At 42.2% G+C, this 22920-nt stretch overlaps 3 protein-coding genes across 3 annotated transcripts; all 3 read left to right on the top strand.

The window, feature by feature from the left end:
- The first annotated feature begins 3705 nt into the window (after positions 1-3705).
- Positions 3706-6951, top strand: LOC133931781 (interferon-induced protein with tetratricopeptide repeats 1-like). The gene is made up of 3 exons (XM_062378734.1): positions 3706-4137; positions 4168-4683; positions 4952-6951. Exons 1-3 carry the CDS (start codon positions 3716-3718, stop codon positions 6243-6245), a joined length of 2232 nt encoding a protein of 743 aa, XP_062234718.1. The 5' UTR covers positions 3706-3715; the 3' UTR covers positions 6246-6951.
- Positions 6952-9857: 2906 nt separating this feature from the next.
- Positions 9858-12196, top strand: LOC133976058 (interferon-induced protein with tetratricopeptide repeats 2-like). The gene is made up of 2 exons (XM_062414145.1): positions 9858-9928; positions 10664-12196. Exons 1-2 carry the CDS (start codon positions 9924-9926, stop codon positions 11955-11957), a joined length of 1299 nt encoding a protein of 432 aa, XP_062270129.1. The 5' UTR covers positions 9858-9923; the 3' UTR covers positions 11958-12196.
- An 8103-nt stretch (positions 12197-20299) lies between these two features.
- LOC133931780 (interferon-induced protein with tetratricopeptide repeats 1-like) lies at positions 20300-22285 on the top strand. The gene is made up of 2 exons (XM_062378733.1): positions 20300-20304; positions 20661-22285. The coding sequence occupies exons 1-2, from the start codon at positions 20300-20302 to the stop codon at positions 21952-21954; spliced, it is 1299 nt and encodes a 432-aa protein (XP_062234717.1). The 3' UTR covers positions 21955-22285.
- The last annotated feature ends 635 nt before the right edge of the window (positions 22286-22920 follow it).

Here is a 22920-nt window from a genome sequence, read left to right as displayed (position 1 = left end):
AAGTGTCACGGTTATTTTTATAATTCTTTCTCATTGCCCATTAAAATATGGAATCTAAAAAGATCAACTTTGTAACATAATTTGTTTATTGACTTATGAATTCATTTGTAAATAAATGCATTAATGCGTGTTTTTCTCAATTTTTTATTAATAAATTAAATGATTTATTACCATTTCCTTGTCACTTGTGCTACTCCATGGAACTCAGTGTGTCACTCTACAGCAGGGGTTCTCAACTTTTCCATACTTTTATTATTATGGGCCTCTTGCGATCTTTAAAAAAAATCTTTAGGTCTGTCAATGTGATACATGAGCCTGCTTTGCCTTGCAAAGATCCTCAAATCTTCATATATGATAGAGAACAACTTCTGTCCATCGGTTTGACGGTAAAAAACACTTTTTCACCGCCTCCGACGACAAACAAAGGAGACTACCCATGGCGCTCTTTACCTGCCATACCTGGAACACGGTACGGCATTCTCACACATATGTGAGAATGCTGTTCATCGACTACAGTTCAGCATTCAACACCATCGTGCCCCTGAAGCTCGTCACCAAGCTAAGAGACCTTGGGCTCAACATCGCCCTCCATGAGTGGATCCTGAACTTCCTGATGGGCAGACCACAGGCAGTGCGGATCGGCAGCACCACATCGTCCACCCTGACTCTCAACACCGGTGCCCCCCAGGGTTGCGTGCTCAGTCCTCTTCTGTACTCCCTGTTCACGCATCACTGCGTGGCCACCCACAGCTCCAACACCATCGTTAAGTTTGCTGATGACACCACTGTCATAGGCCTGATCACCGGCGACGATGAGAAGGCCTACAGAGAGGAGGTCAGAGCCCTGACATCTTGGTGCCAGGACAACAACCTCCATCTCAACGTCAGCAAAATGAAGAAGCTGATCATGGACTACAGGAAGAGACGAGGAGAAGAACACGCCCCCCTCTCCATCAACGGGGCCACGGTGGAGGTCCTCGGGGTCCACATCACTGATGACCTGACCTGGACCCATCACACAGACTCCATCAGGAAGACGGCCATACAGCGGCTCTTATTTCCTCCGCAGGCTACGGAGGCTCCACATGGACTCCAGGATCCTCTGCAACTTCTACAGATGCACCATAGAGAGCATCCTGACTGGCTGCATCACCGCCTGGTATGGCAGCTGCACCGCCCTGAACCGCAAGGCTTTACAGAGGGTGGTGAAGTCTGCCCAGCACATCACCAGGAGAGCGCTACCATCCATAGAGGACCTCTACACCCAGCGGTGCAGGAAGAAGAGCAGCCGGATTATTAAAGACCCCTTTCACCCCAGCCATAAACATTTTTGCCTGCTGCCATCTGGCTGACGGTACATCGCAGCATCCGGGCCCGCACCACCAGGTTCAGAGACAGTTTCATCCCCCAGGCCATAAGACTTTTAAACTCGTCTCCGTGACATATCTGCATTTTTGCACTTTTGTTTTTTTATTTTCTCCTCAGCTGTTTATATATATTTAGATATATATACATTATTTCCTATTTTGATACTCTATTTAATACTATTTCTATCTTATTTTATTGTATAGTGTGTAATTACTTCAGCATTGTTAGAAGAGAGCCTGAGACTCAAGCATTTCATTGCCAGCTTACTTGTTATTGTTTTGCATTTGACAATAATAATCTTGAATCTTGAATCTTGAATCTTGAATGTCGCAGTTTCCAGAACTGATGCGACCATGCCAGAGAGCAATTTTTTGCGTGAAGGCTTTCACTCTATCAGCGAGGAGCACAACGTTAGATTCGTGGCCATGCAAAAACAGGTTAAGGCCACTCAGCGGGTCAAAAATTTCCACCAAATAGGAGAGAGAGGCAAGCCACATGGCATCATCCAGGTGCTTCGCCAGATCTGTTTGACTTTCAGTCAAATACAGCTATACCTCCTCTCTCAGCTCATACAGCCGTTGTAACACCCGCCCCCTGTAGAGCCAGCGAACTTCAGTGTGCAGCAACAGCTGTTCGTGCCCTGACCCAACTCCTGGCAGAGGACCCTAAACAAACGGGAGTTAAGTGGACGAGCTTTAATATGGTTAATTATTTTCATGGCCTGGTGAAGCACTGACTCGAAGAGCGGTGGCATTTTCTTGGCAGCAAGTGCCTCGCGATGTCTTGGATGAACGAGTCAAGGACATTAAAGATTGCCTCCCCTGTTGTACGGGTGTGAAGAGGCCAAAACAGGATGTCCTCCTCAATTTCCTTTTTCCGCACATACCTGAAAAAGTGAGAAGCTGGGCCTGTCCAACCATGTCAGTGGATTCGTCCAGCTTCAGTGCATAGTAAGGACTGATTTGAATGTAGTGTATTAGTTGCCCTTTGATATCACTAGACATTTCTGATATTCGGCGTGACACAGTTTCATTTGACATAGGTATTGCGCTGAGTTAGTAGCACTCTCTCCTATCATAATTCTACACATGTCTCGTGCGTAAACAATTCCACTCCTGCAGTGACAGTGTCAGTCGTCATAGATCAAAGGAATCTTTTTGTTTTGCAAAGGTGACGTCTCTCTCTCATTCTTCCTCTCTCTCAGAATTCGGACATTTCCTCAAACCGTTGCAACATCTCCTTTGGCGAAGGTTCTGTTGTTGTCATAAATCCACTCTGCATTTTCCTATCACCACCAAACTTCTGTCTCATGATCAGAGTCCAAGCCTGAACAGCTCTATGTGTCAATATTTCCTCAGTCATTGTTTATTTTTTTCATGCAAAACGCATGCAACAATTCAAAATGCATGTGGTTGGCCCGCCCCCAGTGCTGCTTTGCAGTCCTAGACATTTTTTATAGTTGGTACTTTCCAGTTATTATTGTTATTGTTCAGGCAAATTAATTGGCTTTTTGAGGGCTTTAATTATTTTTTATTTGTTTTCAGGCAAAAGGCAAAACGCATGCAACGCTTCAAAATGCATGTGCTGGGGCCCACCCAAAGCTGCTTTGCAGTCCTAGAAATTTAGGTTATGTATTATTATTATTATTATTATTATTACTTGAGTTATCTAGATCAACCTGGTCTTTTTTCATCAAGATCCATGAATTATTCCCGGGGAAATCAGTGAAAATGTAAAGCCCTATACATCATTATGTTAAAGAAAGAAAAACAATTCCTAGATTCGACCCCAGATCCGCAACTTAACTTAATTTCTTAAATTCAAATCAAGTTGTTTTAATTTTTTGACTCTTTTTCCATTTGTTTGTACTTTAGCTCTCTATAGCTCTGCAGTTACGGGACAGACACCTCCACCCTGCATTTTTTGTTAATATTTAACTTTCACCAACGTCTGAATTTTGCCTCAAGGCTGAATTTTACAGCCAAGTCTCTTGTCGTTGTGAGCTTGTTGCTGACAATTGACTTTTGACCAGTTATCAAATCCAAGGCTTGAATTACTTTTTACAATCATGTCCTGACACACTTCAGAAACATCAGTTCCTCCCTGAAGAGACGCAGGCTGAAAACCAGACGATCACATTCACCTTGCAAACAAAACTACCCGAACCAGACCAAACGTCCTGAGTGAGTCCAGCTATGAGAGAAGAGTCAAACTACAACCTGCCGTCGCTCCACACACTGAACGTGAGTATAACAAACACCTTGACTCAGAGGGGAAGTAAACCTCAGTGAAGTTCGTGGAGCTGTGACTGACTGAATGTCTGTTTTCAGTTTCACCCGGAGACTCAATGGCTTCCAGATTAGAAGAGGATCTATACTGTCCCATCTGCCATGATGTCTTCACAGATCCTGTTCTTCTGTCATGTAGCCACAATTTCTGTAAAGACTGTGTGAAGAGCTGGTGGAAAGACAAAGAAGTAAAAGAGTGTCCACTTTGTGAGAGAAGATCTTCAAAGTTCGAACCACCTTGTAACCTGGTGTTAAAGAACCTGTGTGAGACCTTCTTAAAGGAGAGAGATCAGGGCTCTTCACATGCTCTCTGCAGTCAGCACTCAGAGAAACTCAGTTTCTTCTGTCTGGACCATCAGCAGCCAGTGTGTGTCGTCTGCAGAGATTCAGAAAAACACACCGACCACAGAATCAGACCTATCGATGAAACTTCACAACAACACAAGAAGCAGCTTCAGGACATTCTGGAGCCCTTGAAGGAGTTACAGTGTTTTGAATGAGTTAAAGTAGAGTTCGAACAAACAGCGGAACACATTAAGGTCCAGGCCGGACTAACAGAGACAACGATCAAGGAGCAGTTTAAAAAGCTTCATCAGTTTCTGGAGGAGGAAGAGGAGGCCAGGATAGCTGCACTAAGGGAGGAAGAGGAGCAGAAGAGTCAGATGATGAAGGAGAAGATTGAGGCTCTGAGCAGAGACATAACGGCTCTTTCAGACACAATCAGAACCTCAGAGGACGAGCTGAGAGCTGAAGATGTCTCGTTCATACTCAACTACCAAGCTGCAATGGAACGAGTCCAGCAGCGCCACCCGCTGGATGATCCACAGCTGGCCTCAGGAGCTCTGATAGACGTTGCCAAACATCTGGGCAACCTGAGCTTCAACATCTTGAACAAGACGAAGGACATGGTGTCCTACAGTCCTGTGGTTCTGGACCCAAACTCTGCTTATCCAGACCTCGTCCTGTCTGAAGATCTGACCAGTTTGAGAGAAGGAGAGGACCAGAAGCTTCGTGGCAATCCAGAGAGGTTTGATACATTTCTTCTCAGTCCTTGTTATCATTATTATTTATAGAGAACTTTTCAAAAGCCAGATTACAGAAGTTACACAAGGCAGCACTAAAAAAAAAAGAGACATGAAATTGTTTAAAAGACAATTCCTTTAGATAATTATAATTGAAGTAAATCAGGATCTTGAGTCATTGTCATTTTACTGATGAATGAATCCTTTTGTCAGAACATTTTATATCAACTCACTGATGATGTGTTTCGATGTTTATAATTAATCTCCCATCAGTGCTCAGAGTGAAATAACCCTGGAGGGCAGACTGGGGGCGCTGCAGTGCCACTTCACCTGGGATCTGGAGCCCGGCAGGAAGAAACTTTTGAGAATCAAGGACATGCTGCAGGATATCCGCACAGAGGAAGGATGCAAGTGGCTGGGACATATTTACAACCTGCAGGGGTACATCCACTTCCAGCTGGGGTCCATTGAAGAAGCTAGGAGTTTCTTCAGCAGAGCAGCGAGGGCCTTCAGGAAGATGAGAGGAGCAGAGGAGGGTCCCTGGCTGGTGGTGACCTACGGGAACCGGGCCTGGCTGCACCACCATCAGGGAGAACAAGCAGAGAGTCGGGCTTGTCTGTCAAAGGTCGACGGCCTGATGACTGAGGATCCATCACAGGACGAGCTGCACCCAGAGATCTGCGCTGAAAAAGCCTGGACTCTGATGAAGTTCAGCAGAGAACAGAAGCTTCTGGCAGCTGATTACTTCCAGAGAGCCATCCGGATGCAGCCGGATATGGTGGAGTGGCAGACCAGCCACGTGTTAGCATTAGTTTACGTGTCCAAACAAAGCAAAACAGGGGTCGAGGCAGACATCATGGAGAAGCTGAGAAAAGCCAAGGAACAGGATCCAGACAACCTGTACCTTGCTGCCGTTTACCTCCTGCAACTTGCTAAGATAGGACAAACAGACCAAAGTGGAGCATGTGAGTTAGCCACAAAGGTTCTGAGAAACCCTGTCAGCAGCTATAGTGGAATCAAACCTTTGCTGTGGTTTTACAGAAGCTTCACCTCCTTGGACGAGGCTGTGGCTTTGGCAGAAGAGGCTCTAAAGCTACATCCGGAAGAACGTTATCTGAAAAGATGTGTCGCACTCAGCTACAAATGGAAGATCTGGGAGAGGGACAGTCGCCCAAGTCCGAGCCTGATAGAGAAAGGGATCCGTGCCCATGAGGAGTTGCTTTCTCTTTATCCTGATTCCTCATTTATGAACAGAATAGACCTTGCGAATATTTACGCAATGTCAGAGAACACCAAGGCCAAATCTGAGAAGATCTTCCAACAGCTGCTCGTAGAGGATCTGGAACCTGCTGAACAACAAGTCTTCTTCAACATCTACGCAAAACATCTGTACTTCATTCAACGGCAGCCTAACATGTCAATCCAGTATCACATGAAGGCGGCGGAGATTCCAATCAAGTCCTTCTTTCAGGGGAACAGCATCATGCTTCTGGAGAAGATCAGACACAGAGAGGGCAACCAAGAAGTAGACAGGTTTCTGTCCAGGCTGAAAGAATCTCAGAAATAAATCCACCAGATATCATCCACACACAATCTGAATCTATTTGCATTCATCTAATTCAGGGAAAAGTAAATCCAGGTAGATTTATAGATTCAGCTGTTGTGAACACCGTTGATCACATTTGAATTCAGCTTGTATTCGTACGGAGCCAGATCACAACACAGTGACTGACAGGGAAAAGTCGTTGAGTTTATTTTTCAACGTGAGGAAATGTTTGAGTTTAACGACATCTAGCTTGAGAATGTTCTGATGGTAGAGATAATATATACTTATTGAAACTTCTTCAATATAATTTCTAATTCTGTAGAATACCTGTTCAATAGTGGTTGTAATATTGATGTTAATAATAGTGATGCATATATAACAGCAGGTTTTAGTTATGAAAGGTTCATACATTATTATTAGAGGAAGACAACATTGAAACATATTCTTAAAATCCATATTCAGTGGAAACTGGCTGCAGTCATGTGTTGCTGATGTGGAGGAAATGTTTGCTCGCTCCTTTAAGAAACAGCTTGTTTGTAAGGTTTATTAAACAGAACAGACTGTATTGAATTTACTAATGTTTTGAGTGATGGAAATTGAACTCTGTAAAGTGTATTTCTTAAATTAAATGTTATTTGTTAATTTGTAGTATAACCTGGATATATTAACAGGTTTGCATGCACAGAGTATTTCAGCTGTACTAATGCTATTAAACATTTTAATCTTTGTGTCTTGTGTTTCCCTAAAAGAAGTCTGATAAAACCACAAATTCTAAAAATTACTGCTATCAATATTAAATATGAGAACTTCATGTTTCCAAAGGTTAAATCCTAGGTTTGGATTTTAAAAAGTGCTGGTTCACACTTAATCTCACACATCCACGATTTCAGTATCTTTTGCTGTAAATCACTTTCTAGAATTGGCCAAGCTGCTGAAGCTGAAGAACCTGAACAGGAGCTGAATCAACAGGAAACCTGGATGTGTAATTTGTCAGTAAATCAGTGAGTGAACGAACACAAATTCATCTGCAGAATGAAACACAGCTTCATTAGTGTGAAGTGAACGAGTGGAGAGCGACGAGAGAAGAAACATTCCTCTAACAGCAGATGAGACTTCATACGCAGACACGATACTAATCCAAAACATTTGAAACAGCTCACATTTTTTAAGAGTTGAACATTTTCCCCATTTATTTGAATGAGCGATTTAAATACAGTAAAAGTTTAATATTTTTAAAAAGAAGTAAAGACAAACAGCAGCAGAAATGTCCTGAACGTTCTGATGTTTGAACTCAAAAGCATAAAGGAGGAGTTTGCCATCAGGAGGCGTGGATTAGAAACAGCAACCTGTGCAGTGTCAGAACCTCCAAGTGTTCCTATTCCATTAACAAAATGATGTCACCGTGACCTCTGACCAGTTTATCTTTGAGTCAAGAGGCATTTCTTCAGATAACACATTAACGAGGGAAGAATTAGTTTCATCTGAGACCTTTGACCTCCAAGTGAACATTCATGAGACTGAATGAAAATCCCTCTGGTCCGACTCGGGAATCAAAACTTCCACAGTCTCAGGACTAATCGATCAGAAACTTTATTAACTCAATCAACAGAAAATGTTTGCAACAAAACCATTTCCTACACTTACAGATGTTTTCATTAACGGCCACAGTTTCTGTGTTTTGAGATTTTTCAGAATGAAGCTGAAAAGCTTCACACAGACTCAGAACGACACGACCACAACAGAAGTCACGTTTCATACGTGTTTCAGAGGGGGAAACAAAAATAAATAAAGGAAAAAGGAGGTCACTCGTTTCTCTGGCTCTCCTTGCGACTCTTTTTTGAACTCCTGTGACGAGACACACACAAAATCTGTTTTAGTGCAAATATTTAATAGAGTGATTCACACTTTATCAACGATAATAAAACACACTGGAGGAGATCGTGATGATCTGAACCCTCTCACCTCTCTGTAGACTTTGAGTGGCTGCCATGTTGTGGCTTCTTTGGTGACATGGTTCACAGCCAAGAAAACAACCATGATGATCCAAATGAGAAATGGAATTGTTTAAAACACAATTCGTTAAGATAATTATAATTAAAGTAAATCAGGATCTTGAGTCATTGTTATTTTACTGATGAATGAACATTTTATATCAACACACTGATGATGTGATTTAATGTTTATAATTAATCTCCCATCAGTGCTCAGAGTGAAATAACCCTGGAGGGAAGACTGGGGGCGCTGCAGTGCCACTTCACCTGGGATCTGGAGCCCGGCAGGAACAAACTTTTGAGAATCAAGGACATGCTGCAGGACATCGGCACAGAGGAAGGACGCAAGTTGTTTCTTTTTGCACACGCACCGACTTCATTTATAAAATAACTGGACACATTTTGAACTATACAACATACTTTTATTTGTTGCATATTTTCTGTCTGTGATAACTAATTTATGTTTTCTTTGAGTTACCAGTTCCTGGGGGTTGTTGCTGGAGTCATCTGGCCATTCAGCAAAAGGAGGCCTAGCTGCAGCAGACCACCTTAAATAGTTTTGAATCCTAATTGGACTGCACCATGTCTCGTGCCATCATGGGGAAGGACATTGTTGCCTTATCCCGATTTGTAATTGTTAAATCTTTAATTATTGCTTGATATTTATATTTAATTCATTTCCCTTAGTTAATATTATATGGTTTAATACTGGGATGTTATGTTGTGGCTGTAGTTTGTTTTCAATGTTAGTATGTCTATGTGTATCCCCCTCTTTGTTTTGAGTGGCTTGCCCAGCCTCTATATATGTTCCCATCTCTCAGTTGAGAGGGAGTTTTTTTTTTAGTTGTGATGCTGTTGACTGGTCTCCAGCTACTACTTGAGGCTAGTTGGAGTAATTTACCTTTTTACCAGTTGTGAAATTTACCTTTTTCCCCTCTTGTTAATGGAAACTATATTAAAAAACAACTTTTTGTTCAAAAAAACTCTGTGGCTCTCTGGTCTTCCTGCTCGGTCCCTCACACACACAAATAATGAAGAAGGCTCTGTTAGGCAATGGTTCCTAACAAAACGAACAGTACACAATGTAGACAGGGACAGCACCGAATTGCATTCAAGTGCTGGTGTTTTATTTGTTGCAACACGGTGGATGTTTGAAGATGTAAAGGTAGGTGTTAAGGAGAAAAATGTGTGAACGGCCGATTGATTGACAGGGGCGTGGAAAGGAGGCGCAAAGCTTTTCGAGGCACTTTGCGGTGCTTCTGCCTTTGTTGTGTCCGCGGGGTTAGAGGACGATGGTGTGATATTACTGCATTGGTTAAAGTATGTATCATGTCATGATTAATCAGCCTCTTGTGGCGCCCTCTCTGCAATCGCCTATGCCAGGAGCATAGGCGGTTGCAGATCCTGATCTACAGGAATGTGCTGTTGCAGTAATCTTGGCAGTGAGGGAGAGTTGACTGTCAAGTGTCACACCCAGGTTATTAGCAGGTTGATCTTTCTTTCTTTTACAGACAAATGAAAGTTACGTTTCTGTGTGCGTGTGTGTGTGTGTGTGTGTGTGTGTGAGAGTCAGTTTCTACACACAAATAAAAGTTAAGTGTCTGAAAGTGAAGGTTTGCCTCAGCTCGCGTCGCGTCACCTCATGAGCTCCATATAACGCCGCTCAGAAGTCAGACGTTCACACAGCTGCAGAGTCAGAGGAGACGAGATGAGGTGAGTTTATTTCATTCATGATACTTCATGAACATTAATGATCCTTCAAGTCAGTGACAGTGTTTGTTTCATCACATCATCTTGTGTATTGGCCTTATTAATAAAAATAATGTGAATTTAAGCAGCACTGACATTCACAGACATATCTGTGTCTGTGATCATGTTGATATGACAACTTTTATTTCACACGATAAATGGTGCTGAAAAGATTTGAAAGTTCTATCCATTCGGTTTCATTTGAGTTTTCCTTTTATTTCTAATTCTTTATAATAAAGTTCATGGTTAAACTTTGTCAAAATGGTTTGATAACATCCTCTTAAGAATCATTTTTAAATGTATGTCAGCTGTAATTGATGTTTCGATTTTGTAAATGTATTACTCTCTAATACTGACATCAGCCCAGGGTCTGATATTTATCAAAGGTTGAGTAGGTGGTGGGTGTGCTGCCTGGCTGGTTACAGTCAGTGGCCGGCCAACATTGTCTGTGGCGCAGGTTACGCATGCCTGTCAGTTTTTTTTTTTTTTTTGAGGACTTCTCAAAAGCCAGATTACAGAAGTCACACAAGGCAGCACTAAAAACAACTGAGACATGAAATTCATTAAGATAAATATAATTAAAGTAATATCAGGATCTTGAGTCATTGTTATTTTACTGATCAATGAATCCTTTTGTCAAAACATTTTCTATCAACCCACTGATGATGTGTTTTAATGTTTATAATTAATCTCCATCAGTGCTCAGAGTGAAATAACCCTGGAGGGCAGACTGGTGGCGCTGCAGTGCCACTTCACCTGGAAACTTGCGCCCGGTAGGAAGACACTTCTGAGTATCAAGGACTGGCTGCAGGACATCGGCACAGAGGAAGGATGCAAGTGGCTGGGACACATTTACAACCTGCAGGGGTACATCCACTTCCAGCTGGGGTCCATTGAAGAAGCCAGGAGTTTCTTCAGCAAAGCAGCGGAGGCCTTCAGGAAGATGAGAGGAGCAGAGGAGGGTCCCTGGCTGGTGGTGACCTACGGGAACCAGGCCTGGCTGCACCACCATCAGGGAGAAATAGAAGAGAGTCTGGCTTGTCTGTCAAAGATCGACGGCTTGATGACTGAGGATCCATCACAGGACGAGCTGCACCCGGAGATCTGCGCTGAAAAAGCCTGGACTCTGATGAAGTTCAGCAGAGAACAGAATCTTCTGGCGGCTGAAAACTTCCAGAGAGCCATCCGGATGCAGCCGGATATGGTGGAGTGGCAGACCAGCTACGTGTTATTGTTAGTTTACATGTCCAAACAAAGAAAAACAGGGGTCGAGGCAGACATCATGGAGAAGCTGAGAAAAGCCAAGGAACAGGATCCAGAGAACCTGTACCTTGCTGCCATTTACCTCCTGCAACTTGCTAAAAGAGGACAAACAGACCAAAGTGGAGCACAAGAGTTAGCCACAAAGGTTCTGAGAAACCCTGTCAGCAGCTATAGTGGAATCAAACCATTGATGTTGTTTTACAGAAGCTTCATCTCCTTGGACGAGGCTGTGGCTTTGGCAGAAGAGGCTCTAAAGCTACATCCAGAAGAACGTTATCTGAAAAGATGTGTCGCACTCAGCTACAAATGGAAGATCTGGGAGAAGGACAGTCGCCCAAGTCCGAGCCTGATAGAGAAAGGGATCCGTGCCCATGAGGAGTTGCATTCTCTTTATCCTGATTACTCATTTATGAAGAGATTGGACCTCGCATATTTTTACGCAAGGTCAGAGAACACCAAGGCCAACTCTGAGAAGTTCTTCCAACAGCTGCTCGTAGAGGATCTGGAACCTGCTGAACAACAAGCCCTCTTCAACATCTACGCAAAATATATGTACTTCATTCAACGGCAGCCTAAGATATCAATCCAGTATCACATGAAGGCGGCGGAGATTCCAATCAAGTCCTTCTTTCAGCGGAACAGCATCATGCTTCTGGAGAGGATCAGACACAGAGAGGGCAACCAAGAAGTAGACAGCTTTCTGTCCAGTCTGAAAGAATCTCAGAAATAAATCCACCAGATATCATCCACACACAATCTGAATCTATTTGCATTCATCTTATTCAGGGAAAAGTAAATCCAGGTATATTTATAGATTCAGCTGTTGTGAACACCGTTGATCACATTTGAATTCAGCTTGTATTCGTACGGAGCCAGATCACAACACAGTGACTGACAGGGAAAAGTCGTTGAGTTTGTTTTTCAACGTGAGGAAATGTTTGAGTTTAACGACATGTAGCTTGAGAATGTTCTGATGGTGGTGATAATATATACTTATTGAAACTTCTTCAATATAATTTCTAATTCTGTAGAATACCTGTTCAATAGTGGTTGTAATATCGTTATTAATAGTGATGCATATAAAACAGCAGGTTTCAGGTATGAAAGATTCATACATTATTATTAGTGTTGTCAAACGATTAAAATATTTAATCACGATTAATCGCATTAATGTAATAGTGAACTCAAAATGAATCACAATTAATCGCACATTTTTATCTATATTTTTTTCCAAAATTTTTTTTCATTGTAATGCTCTTATCAACATGGAAAAGTGGATTGGCTTGCTTTATGCATATGTTTTATTTTATTGAAAAACAACATTGCCAAACAGGGCAGTACAAAATAAAATTATAAAATGCCCATTTCAGGTAAACAAGGACTCAGCATATAGTGCAGTTGAACCATGGCCTAATATTCTCTTTTTTTCAAGTTTGCTGTGAACATAGAAGTCAGGCCTCTTATTTCAGAAACAATGAATCGAAACAGGTTACAAATAGAAGGTAAGCTACTACTTATTTGCTTTCAGCCAGCTACTCAAACAGACAAGCAACTGTTGTGTATTCGTTAGAGTAATCTTTTCGGCATGTGCTTAAAACATAATGACTTACATTTATAATGCCTGCCCTCTGGACTCTCAAAAATTGTCGGAGAGTCCTCAAGATGTTTATCTTATTTGTTCTCTAACTTTTTGGGATGACCTTTGACTTAGGGAACTATCTCTGACCTGTGTAATGGAATATTTAATTACATTTCACAACAAAGACAATTATCAATTCTGGTTCATAGAATTCTACCTAGCTGCGGCTAGGGGCCAGAGCACCCTGTCACTTAGTCAGACTTAGGTCAATGGCACAGAACAATGGAATCACATTTGGTTTATACTAAATAAGCCCCTCCTTTCACAGAGGTAGAATGTTTATCCAATCAGCTCTCTGCGTGTTGTCTTCAGGCTTAGGTTTGGTCACCTCCAATCTGAATGAGGACCCCTTCGAAATCTCACTACACATTTACATCAGGCTCTGCTTAGACTCAGTGAACCCCCGTCTCTGCTGGATGACCCATAAAGGACTCTAGGTGTGAAAACCTTGTGTCTCAACAGAGGCACAGAGGAATCTCCAACGAATACACATCTGAGTCTGCCAAGCTGACCCCCACATGTTTTCAGTCTTAAACACACAGGAACACATCAGAATAATATTTCCATCTATAAATGTCATTCCTTGCATGAAACTTAACTAAATATAAAATCTCCCATCACACCAGCTAATGGATGGGTGGAGAAGGAATGTTCTTGACCAATGTGTCTTCATCTTCAGACACAAAAACTTGCCCTTCTTTAGTCAGAAATCCCATGTGGAATGTATTTAACTGAAGTCATGGGCGGAACCAACCTCCAAATGTGCTTTCAACCCCTGCAAGCCAGATTTCACTTTTGGCCTGTGTATCTCCGGGTATCTAGACACCCAACCAGGCAAGTGTCGGCCTACTTTGAAATAAATAAAAAACAGAACTTTGTAGGGCTATTTGACTCCTCCCCATATTTGTGGAAAATGTATGAAATAAGAAGTACCCTATTTTGAAATAAATAAAAACATAAAGCTGCAGCCTAATAGCTTAAAAATATATATTTTAGTTGGTGAAATATTAAAATAAAACGTGAGAGCAGGTCAGACTGGAGGCGAACACAGATACTGAAGCTCAGTAGAAACCAACTGCAGCTTCTGCTCTGATCAAGAAGCTGAGGCGCTGATCTCTGAGCAGCTGAGACCAGAGAAACTCTGTGTTTTCACTGTTTCCATTGTTAAGAAGCAGTGAGTCACTGAGAGGCTTCCACACGTGATAGAGCTCTGATCTCCCTGTGTCTCTGAGTGAGTGAGCAGGGGCGGGGTGCGGAGCCCCGGGACCGGTGCGTTATCTGGGAGCACACATACACACACAGACACACACACTCGCCCGCTCCTGGTACTTCATGACAGCCTGATACAATGATGTTTTAAGAAATTATTGCGACTTAGTCCACCACCAACGTTTTCGTCTCGTCTCGCCTTGTCAACGAATGTTAAGATAGATTTAGTCATAGTAAATTGACGTAGTTTAAATGGGTTTGCGTTAACGTAGTTTATAACGCGTTTAACTGACAGCATTAATTATTATTAGAAGAAGACAACATTGAAACGTATTCTTAAAATCCATATTCAGTGGAAACTGGCTGCAGTCATCATGTGTTGCTGATGTGAAGAAAATGTTTGCTCGCTCCTTAAAGAAACAGCTTGTTTGAAAAGTTTATTTAACAGAACAGACTGTGTATTACATTTACTAATGTTTTGAGTGATGAAAATTGAACTCTGTAAAGTTTATTTCTTAAATTGAATGTTAATTCGTAATTTGTAGTTTAATCTGAATATATTAACAGGTTTGCATGCATAGAGTATTTCAGCTGTACTAATGCTATTAAACACTTCTCTTTTGTGTCTGTCTTTAATGTCTTTAATTGTGTCTCGTGTTTCCCTGAAAGAAGTCTATCGTAAAACCACAACTGTTAAAACCTGCTGCTATTAATATTAAATATGAGAACTTTATGTTTCCAAAGGTGAAATCCTAGGTTTGGATGGTAAAAAGTGCTGGTTCACACTGTTGTGCAATAGTAGTAGTAGATGTGACGTTGGCTTATTATTAATATCATGAAACATGATTATTAAAATAAAAATTATATATTCAAAATAATAAAAAATTATAAAGCTATTAATTAAGAATAGTAAAATAATTAATTAGATATGATACTGTTATCAATTAAGAATAGTTAAATAATTAATGAAAACAACACAATTATCAATTAAGAATAATACAATCTGTAATTATTACTTATCGTCACAGGGCACCACCCTGTTTACAGGGACAACAAGTCAATCTTTAAGGATCCGTCTCAAGTGATAAAAGTTACATTAATTATCTCAATATTTAATATTAAAGATTATATAATAAACAATGAAGGGTTTTAAGTTCGAGCACAGACTATAGTTATCCAGCTGTATTCATATACCTATGCACAAATAATCACAGAATACAGATACTTTAATTACAAAAGGATTTATTAAAAAGGGAAATAAAGTTAATGTTATTCAATAATTCTTCATTTAACAAACTCCAATATTTCAAGGATGACAACAGCAGCAGCAGCACTTATCACAATTTAGGAACACACATGTAATACTGAGGGTATCTGTGTGTGTGTGTGTGTGTGTGTGTGTGTGTGTCTCTGTCTGTCTGTCTGTGTGTGTGTGTGTGTATGTGTGTGTGTGTGTGTGTGTGTGTGTGTGTGTGTGAGTGTGTGTGTGTGTGTGTGTGTGTGTGTGTGTGTGTGAGAAAGAGAAGGGGGAGTGGCAATGGCGTAATGACGCGGTCACATGTTGACGTAGTCTGGCCGAATTCAAGATGATGTTACGTCCATGTAATTTCCAAATTGAGGTTTACGACCTCAGCGACGCCATGAGGCTGAAGACAAAATGGCGGTAGGCAGCGTGAGTTACACAAATAAAATTTCAGACAAAGAGATTCTTATCTCGTGGTTTTGGCGCCGAGATGCATTCAGGCTCTTTTAGTCTAGAATTATACATGTAACATGAAATGTGTGAATGGAGGGCGGGACGTGTGTAAAAGCAGGTTTAGGAGAAAAGAGAGAAAGAGAGAGAGAGAGAGAGAGATCAGAAAAGCTCTCAAAACATCGTCAGAGACAAATTTACAGGGACTCCACCACTCGGTACCCAAATTGGCATTGTGTACCGATATTTTGATTGGTAAAGTCTCTGCCCAAGTGAAGGAGTTCAAGTACCTTGGGGTCTTGTTCGCGAGTGAGGGTACCATGGAGCGTGAGATTGGCCGGAGAATCGGAGCAGCGGGGGCGGTATTGCGTTCGCTTTACCGCACCGTTGTAACGAAAAGAGAGCTGAGCCGCAAGGCAAAGCTCTCGATCTACCGGTCGATCTTCGTTCCTATCCTCACCTATGGTCATGAGGGCTGGGTGATGACCGAAAGGACGAGATCGCGGGTACAAGTTGCCGAGATGAGTTTTCTCAGAAGGGTGGCTGGCGTCTCCCTTAGGGATAGGGTGAGAAGCTCAGCCATCCGTGAGGAACTCGGATTAGAGCCGCTGCTCCTTTACTTAGAAAGGAGTCAGCTGAGGTGGTTCGGGCATCTGGTAAGGATGCCCACTGGGCGCCTTCCTTGGGAGGTTTTTCAGGCATGTCCAGTGGGGAGGAGACCTCGGGGAAGACCCAGGACTAGGTGGAGAGATTATATCTCAACACTGGCCTGGGAACGCCTCGGGATCCCCCCCGTCAGAGTTGGTCAATGTGGCCCGGGAAAGGGAAGTCTGGGGCCCCCTGCTTGAGCTGCTCCCCCCGCGACCCGACCCTGGATAAGCGGACGAAAATGAGATGATGATGAGATGAGATGAAGTCTCTGCAAACCTAGCAGAACGACAACAGTGCTGCCGGAGACGCTCCGTCGCGGCTTGATGCACGTTTAACACATTCGACTCAGTAAAAAATGGAACCGGATGTGACGTCACAGTTTGCCGGGTTTCAGACGGCTGAAAAATAGACGCGGCGGTCTTCAAACAAACATACACACAAATATATGACACGCTAGGTATTAAAAACCAGTCTCTGCCCAGACAATAAAGCCTCTAACTGTGACCTTGTGGCCTCTCGAGCTCGGTGGCGCTGGTTTCTCTGTGTTAGCGGGCTTCGGGCTAGGCCGGAAAATAGCGAATTCTTCTCGTGCTATTTGAATGGAATTAGCCCTTGTTCGTCTTCTTCGGCGGGATTCTGCTTCATCCTTCTGCAGGGTTGAACAGCTGTTGCGCCGTTGTCTGGGGATCGTGGAAAAGAAAGTCAGTGATCTCGACCTGCAAGTGGCCTTCCTGTGCACGGCCTTTTCAAGTTAAAAACAAAAATAGTCTTTCAAAATAAGCTTCGACTTAAGATAAAAGAAAATCAAAATCAAACAAAACAAACATCTGTGGTTGCCCCCTTTGGCAGTTAGAACATCTGGAAGACCCGGAGGGGTCCTGGTTGAAGTCTTAAGCAGGGAAAAATGGCGAAGATTTCTGTGATCTCATCGGTTTTATTCTACCTGAGAGGTCCTCCCCCTGGAGGAGTTGGTCATGGGCTATCAGCCAATTGAACTGTCAGGATTTGATATCAGTGGGCAGGGCTTAGAAATCAGCAGGGGTCCCCAAAGGATCCCAGGACATTTTAGACCACCAGGGGGAGACTCCTAGGCAAGCTGGGGTCCCTTGAAACTTGCTGGGGACTTCTTGAAACCGCCAGGTGACATTCCGAAGCTGGATCAGAATGCCCCACAAGGCCTTAGTTTTACAACCCTGTGTGTTAACCTCGGCTCCAGTGTCTGGTGGTCAGCCTCTGGGCTCTGGCCCAACAACACTTTATCTCACACATCCACGATGTCAGTATCATTTGCCGTAAACCACTTTCTGCAAGTTCGTTCAGGAGAGACTTGATTTCCAATTTCCAATATTCATTTTGCAAATGCACAGAAGAAATGTGAATGTTTTACAGTCTATGGCATTTTAGACCCCTGTGAGATGTCATCAGGATTAGAAGGGGGTGCTGCAGAGCATCGAACAGGAATACCCCCCGTGGTCTAGACACTGATGGTGGTTCATCAGTCAAACAATTGTTTTGGATGGCCCATATTTGTGAGAATTGTCCTATTGGACTTTACTCTATTGTATTGTATTTTATTGTATTCAAATGTACCGGCTGCTATGACGACTTAATTTCCCTTCGGGGATGAATAAAGTAATCTATCTATCTATTTATCTATCACCAATTGTGACATCCTCTGCCCTTAACCCTCAACAAGAGTAAGGAGAAACTACAAAAACGTAGAAACCTCAGGAAGAGCCACATGCGAAGGATCCCTCTTCCAGGACGGACAGAAGTGTAATGGATGCCACGAGTAATAGGTATTATGTCAGGCAGTTTGTTGCTTTTTTAGTCCCACAGTGATCGGGTGCCGCCGTAATCACGATACAATGACACTATTGGGATCAGTCATCAAGGTCCATGATCGCTGTCAACACAATGTGAGATTATGCATATAATCAGTTGAGTTCGGGATCAAGAAGATGTGATGAATATTTCTACTGGAGACTGCAGGAGATTGGGTTGGAGGAGCGGTTATGCGCGTCACTGAAGGACGGCTGACTGCGGAAGAGAAGAGAAAGGATTTTTAAAGTTTGACAGGTGCTGAATGATTGGCTGAAGAGACCGCACCAGACCTGATTGGACATTTAGGAACACCCACGATCAGCTGATCGTCTGCAGGTTAAGTCTTCCTCACTGAACTTATGCTAAGCTCCATTAGAAAAGGCCGAGCTGCTGAAGCTGAAGAACCTGAACAGGAGCTGAATCAACAGGAAACCTGGATGTGTAATTTGTAAGTGAATCAGTGAGTGAACAAACACAAATTCATCTGCAGAATGAAACACAGCTTCGTTAGTGTGAAGTGAACGAGTGGAGAGTGTCATGGGAATTTCTTAGTCAAGCACAAGTCATTACAATGTCTTTCTCGAAGTTTATTCTACATCTGCAGGTGGGCATCAATGTACAAGACCATGGGATAGATTTCATACAATGAGCAATGACATCCAAGTCCCTCCTAGAGAGGAAACAAATGTTATCCATCAACCTCTTTGATGTGAAGTAAATAGGTGCTCTATATCAGACCCCATGGAGTGTAACATCTGTCTTAATGTTTACAACCACCACAAATCCCCCGTGCTGTAAAGTCTTTGAGAGGTGAATTTGTGGGTGAGAAAGTCACATAACATAGCAACACCCTGACTTCTCAGGGAGACATTTATCTGTCTAAAGATCAAAGTTGTTCCTCATATTAATCAATGCCCTAATAGTAAAATTTCTATCACAAGAGCGACGAGAGAAGAAGAAAAATTCCTTTAACAGCAGATTAAAGTTCATACACAGACACGATACTAATCAAAAACATTTGAAACAGCTCACGTTTTTTAAGAGTTGAACATTTTCATCATTTATTTGAATGAGCAATTATGATACAATAAAAGTTGAATATTTGTAAAAAGAAGTAAAGACAAACAGCAGCAGAAATGTCCTGAACGGTCTGATGTTTCAACTCAAAAGCATAAAGGAGGAGTTCGCCATCAGGAGGCGTGGATTAGAAACAGCAACCTGTGCAGTGTCAGAACCTCCAAGTGTTCATATTCCATTCACAAAATGATGTCACAGTGACCTCTGACCTCTGATCAGTTTATCTTTGAGTCAAGAGGCGTTTCTTCAGATAACACATTAACGAGGGAAGAATTAGTTTCATCTGAGACCTTTGACCTCCAATGAAAATCCCTCTGGTCCGACTCGGGAATCAAAACTGCCACGGTCTCAGGACCAATCGTTCAGAATCTTTATTAACTCAATCAACAGAAAATGATTGCAACAAAACCATTTCCTACACTTACATATTTTTTCATTGACGGCCACAGTTTCTGTGTTTTGAGATTTTTCAGAATGAAGCTGAAAACCTTCACACAGACTCAGAACGACACGACCATAACAACAGAAGTCACGTTTCATACGTGTTTCAGAGGGGAAAACAAAAATAAATAAAGTATAAAGGAGGTCACTCGTTTCCCTGACTCTTCTTGCGACTCTTTTTTGAACTCCTGTGACGGGAAACACACAAAATCGTGTTTAGCGCAAATATTTAAAAGAGTGATTCACACTTTATCACCGATAATAAAACACACTGGAGGAGATCCTGATGATCGGAACCCTCTCACCTCTCTGTAGACTTTGAGTGGCTGCTGTGGTGACCTGGTTCACAGCCAAGAAAACAACCATGATCACATATTATCATGTCGACTCAGCGTCTTTATTGCAAGATGGTTTCCTCTGCGTTAAAGTCCATGAACAAACATCATCGAACTACATCACATTGCGTCACCTCATGAGCTCCATATAACGCCGCTCCGCAGTCAGACGTTCACACAGCTGCAGAGTCAGAGGAGACGAGATGAGGTGAGTTCCTTTCATTCATGATTATTCATGAACATTAATGATCCTTTAAGTCAGTGACAGTGTTTGTTTCATCAGATCATCTTGTGTATTGACCTTATTAATAAGAATAATGTGAATTAAAGCAGCACTGACATTCACAGACATATCTGTGTCTGTGATTATGTTGATATGAAATCGTTTATTTCAAAAAAGACATGAAATTGTTTCAAAGACAAGTCGTTAAGATTAATATAATTAAAGTAATATCAGGATCTTAGGTCATTGTTATTTTACTGTTGAATGAATCCTTTTGTCAGAACATTTTCTATCAACCCACTGAAGATGTGTTTTAATGTTTATAATTAATCTCCCATCAGTGCTCAGAGTGAAATAACCCTGGAAGGCAGACTGGGGGCGCTGCAGTGCCACTTCACCTGGGATCTGGAGCCCGGCAGGAACAAACTTTTGAGAATCAAGGACATGCTGCAGGACATCGGCACAGAGGAAGGATGCAAGTGGCTGGGACATATTTACAACCTGCAGGGGTACATCCACTTCCAGCTGGGGTCCATTGATGAAGCCAGGAGTTTCTTCAGCCGAGCAGCGGAGGCCTTCAGGAAGATGAGAGGAGCAGAGGAGGGTCCCTGGCTGGTGGTGACCTACGGGAACCGGGCCTGGCTGCACCACCATCAGGGAGAAATAGAAGAGAGTCTGGCTTGTCTGTCAAAGGTCGACGGCCTGATGACTGAGGATCCATCACAGGACGAGCTGCACCCGGAGATCTGCGCTGAAAAAGCCTGGACTCTGATGAAGTTCAGCAGAGAACAGAAGCTTCTGGCAGTTGATTACTTCCAGAGAGCCATCCGGATGCAGCCGGATATGGTGGAGTGGCAGACCACCCACGTGTTAGCGTTAGTTGACATGTCCAAACAAAGCAAAACAGGGGTTGAGGCAGACATCATGGAGAAGCTGAGAAAAGCCAAGGAACAGGATCCAGAGAACCTGTACCTCGCTGCCATTTACCTCCTGCAACTTGCTAACAGAGGACAAATAGACCAAAGTGGAGCACGTGAGTTAGCCACAAAGGTTCTGAGAAACCCTGTCAGCAGCTATAGTGGAATCAAACCATTGATGTGGTTTTACAGAAGCTTCACCTCCTTGGACGAGGCTGTGGCTTTGGCAGAAAAGGCTCTAAAGCTACATCCGGAAGAACGTTATCTGAAAAGATGTGTCGCACTCAGCTACAAATGGAAGATCTGGGAGAGGGACAGTCGCCCAAGTCCGAGCCTGATAGAGAAAGGGATCCGTGCCCATGAGGAGTTGCTTTCTCTTTATCCTGATTCCTCATTTATGAAGAGAATGGACCTCGCAAATTTTTACGCAAAGTCAGAGAACCCCAAGGCCAAATCTGAGAAGTTCTTCCAACAGCTGCTCGTAGAGGATCTGGAACCTGCTGAACAACAAGCCCTCTTCAACATCTACGCAAAATATCTGTACTTCATTCAACGGAAGCCTAAGATATCAATCCTGTATCACATGAAGGCGGCGGAGATTCCAATCAAGTCCTTCTTTCAGCGGAACAGCATCATGCTTCTGGAAAAGATCAGACACAGAGAGTGCAACCAAGACGTAGACAGGTTTCTGTCCAGGCTGAAAGAATCTCAGAAATAAATCCACCAGATATCATCCAAACACAATCTGAATCTATTTGCATTCATCTAATTCAGGGTAAAGTAAATCCAGGTAGATTTATAGATTCAGCTGTTGTGAACACCGTTGATCACATTTGAATTCAGCTTGTATTCGTACGGAGCCAGATCACAACACAGTGACTGACAGGGAAAAGTCGTTGAGTTTGTTTTTCAACGTGAGGAAATGTTTTATTTTGACGACATGTAGCTTGAAAAGTCTTTAATATAATATCTATATCTGTAGAATACCTGTTCAATTGTTTTCAGATGGGTTGTAATATTGCTGTTAATAATAGTGATGCATATATAACAGAAGGTTTCAGTCATGAAAGGTTCATACATTATTATTAGAGGAAGACAACATCTTGTTTGTAAAGTTTATTAAACAGAACAGACTGTGTATTAAATTTACTAATGTTTTGAGTGATGGAAATTGAACTCTGTAAAGTGTATTTCTTAAATTGAATGTTAATTGTTAATTTGTAGTATAACCTGGATATATTAACAGGTATGCATGCACAGAGTATTTCAGCTGTACTAATGCTATTAAAATTTTTAATCTTTAATTGTGTCTTGTGTTTCCCTGAAAGAAGTCTATGATAAAACAACAACTTCTAAAACCTGCTGCTATCAATATTAAATATGAGAATATCATGTTTCCAAAGGTTAAATACTAGGTTTGGATTTTAAAAAGGGCTGATTCACACTTTATCTCACACATCCACGATTTCAGTATCTTTTGCTGTAAATCACTTTCTAGAAAATGCCAAGCTGCTGAAGCTGAAGAACCTGAACAGGAGCTGAATCAACAGGAAACCTGGATGTGTAATTTGTCAGTGAATCACAGCTTCGTTAGTGTGAAGTGAACGAGTGGAGAGCGACGAGAGAGGAAGAAACATTCCTTTAACAGCAGATAAGAGTTCATACACAGACACAATACTATTCT

This window comes from Platichthys flesus, chromosome 20, assembly GCF_949316205.1.
Source record: "Platichthys flesus chromosome 20, fPlaFle2.1, whole genome shotgun sequence".
Lineage (NCBI taxonomy): Eukaryota > Metazoa > Chordata > Actinopteri > Pleuronectiformes > Pleuronectidae > Platichthys > Platichthys flesus.
The sequence above is the reverse complement of the archived record's forward strand: the minus strand, read 5'-3'. Positions and strand labels throughout refer to the sequence as shown.

Bases quoted from the DNA above. Each gene is read 5' to 3' on its own strand.
- LOC133931781 (XM_062378734.1), top strand. From the start codon at position 3,716: ATGGCTTCCAGATTAGAAGAGGATCTATACTGTCCCATCTGCCATGAT. The intron at 4,138-4,167 runs GTTACAGTGTTT...AGTTAAAGTAGA, and splicing joins ATTCTGGAGCCCTTGAAGGA to GTTCGAACAAACAGCGGAAC. The intron at 4,684-4,951 runs GTTTGATACATT...ATCTCCCATCAG, and splicing joins CTTCGTGGCAATCCAGAGAG to TGCTCAGAGTGAAATAACCC.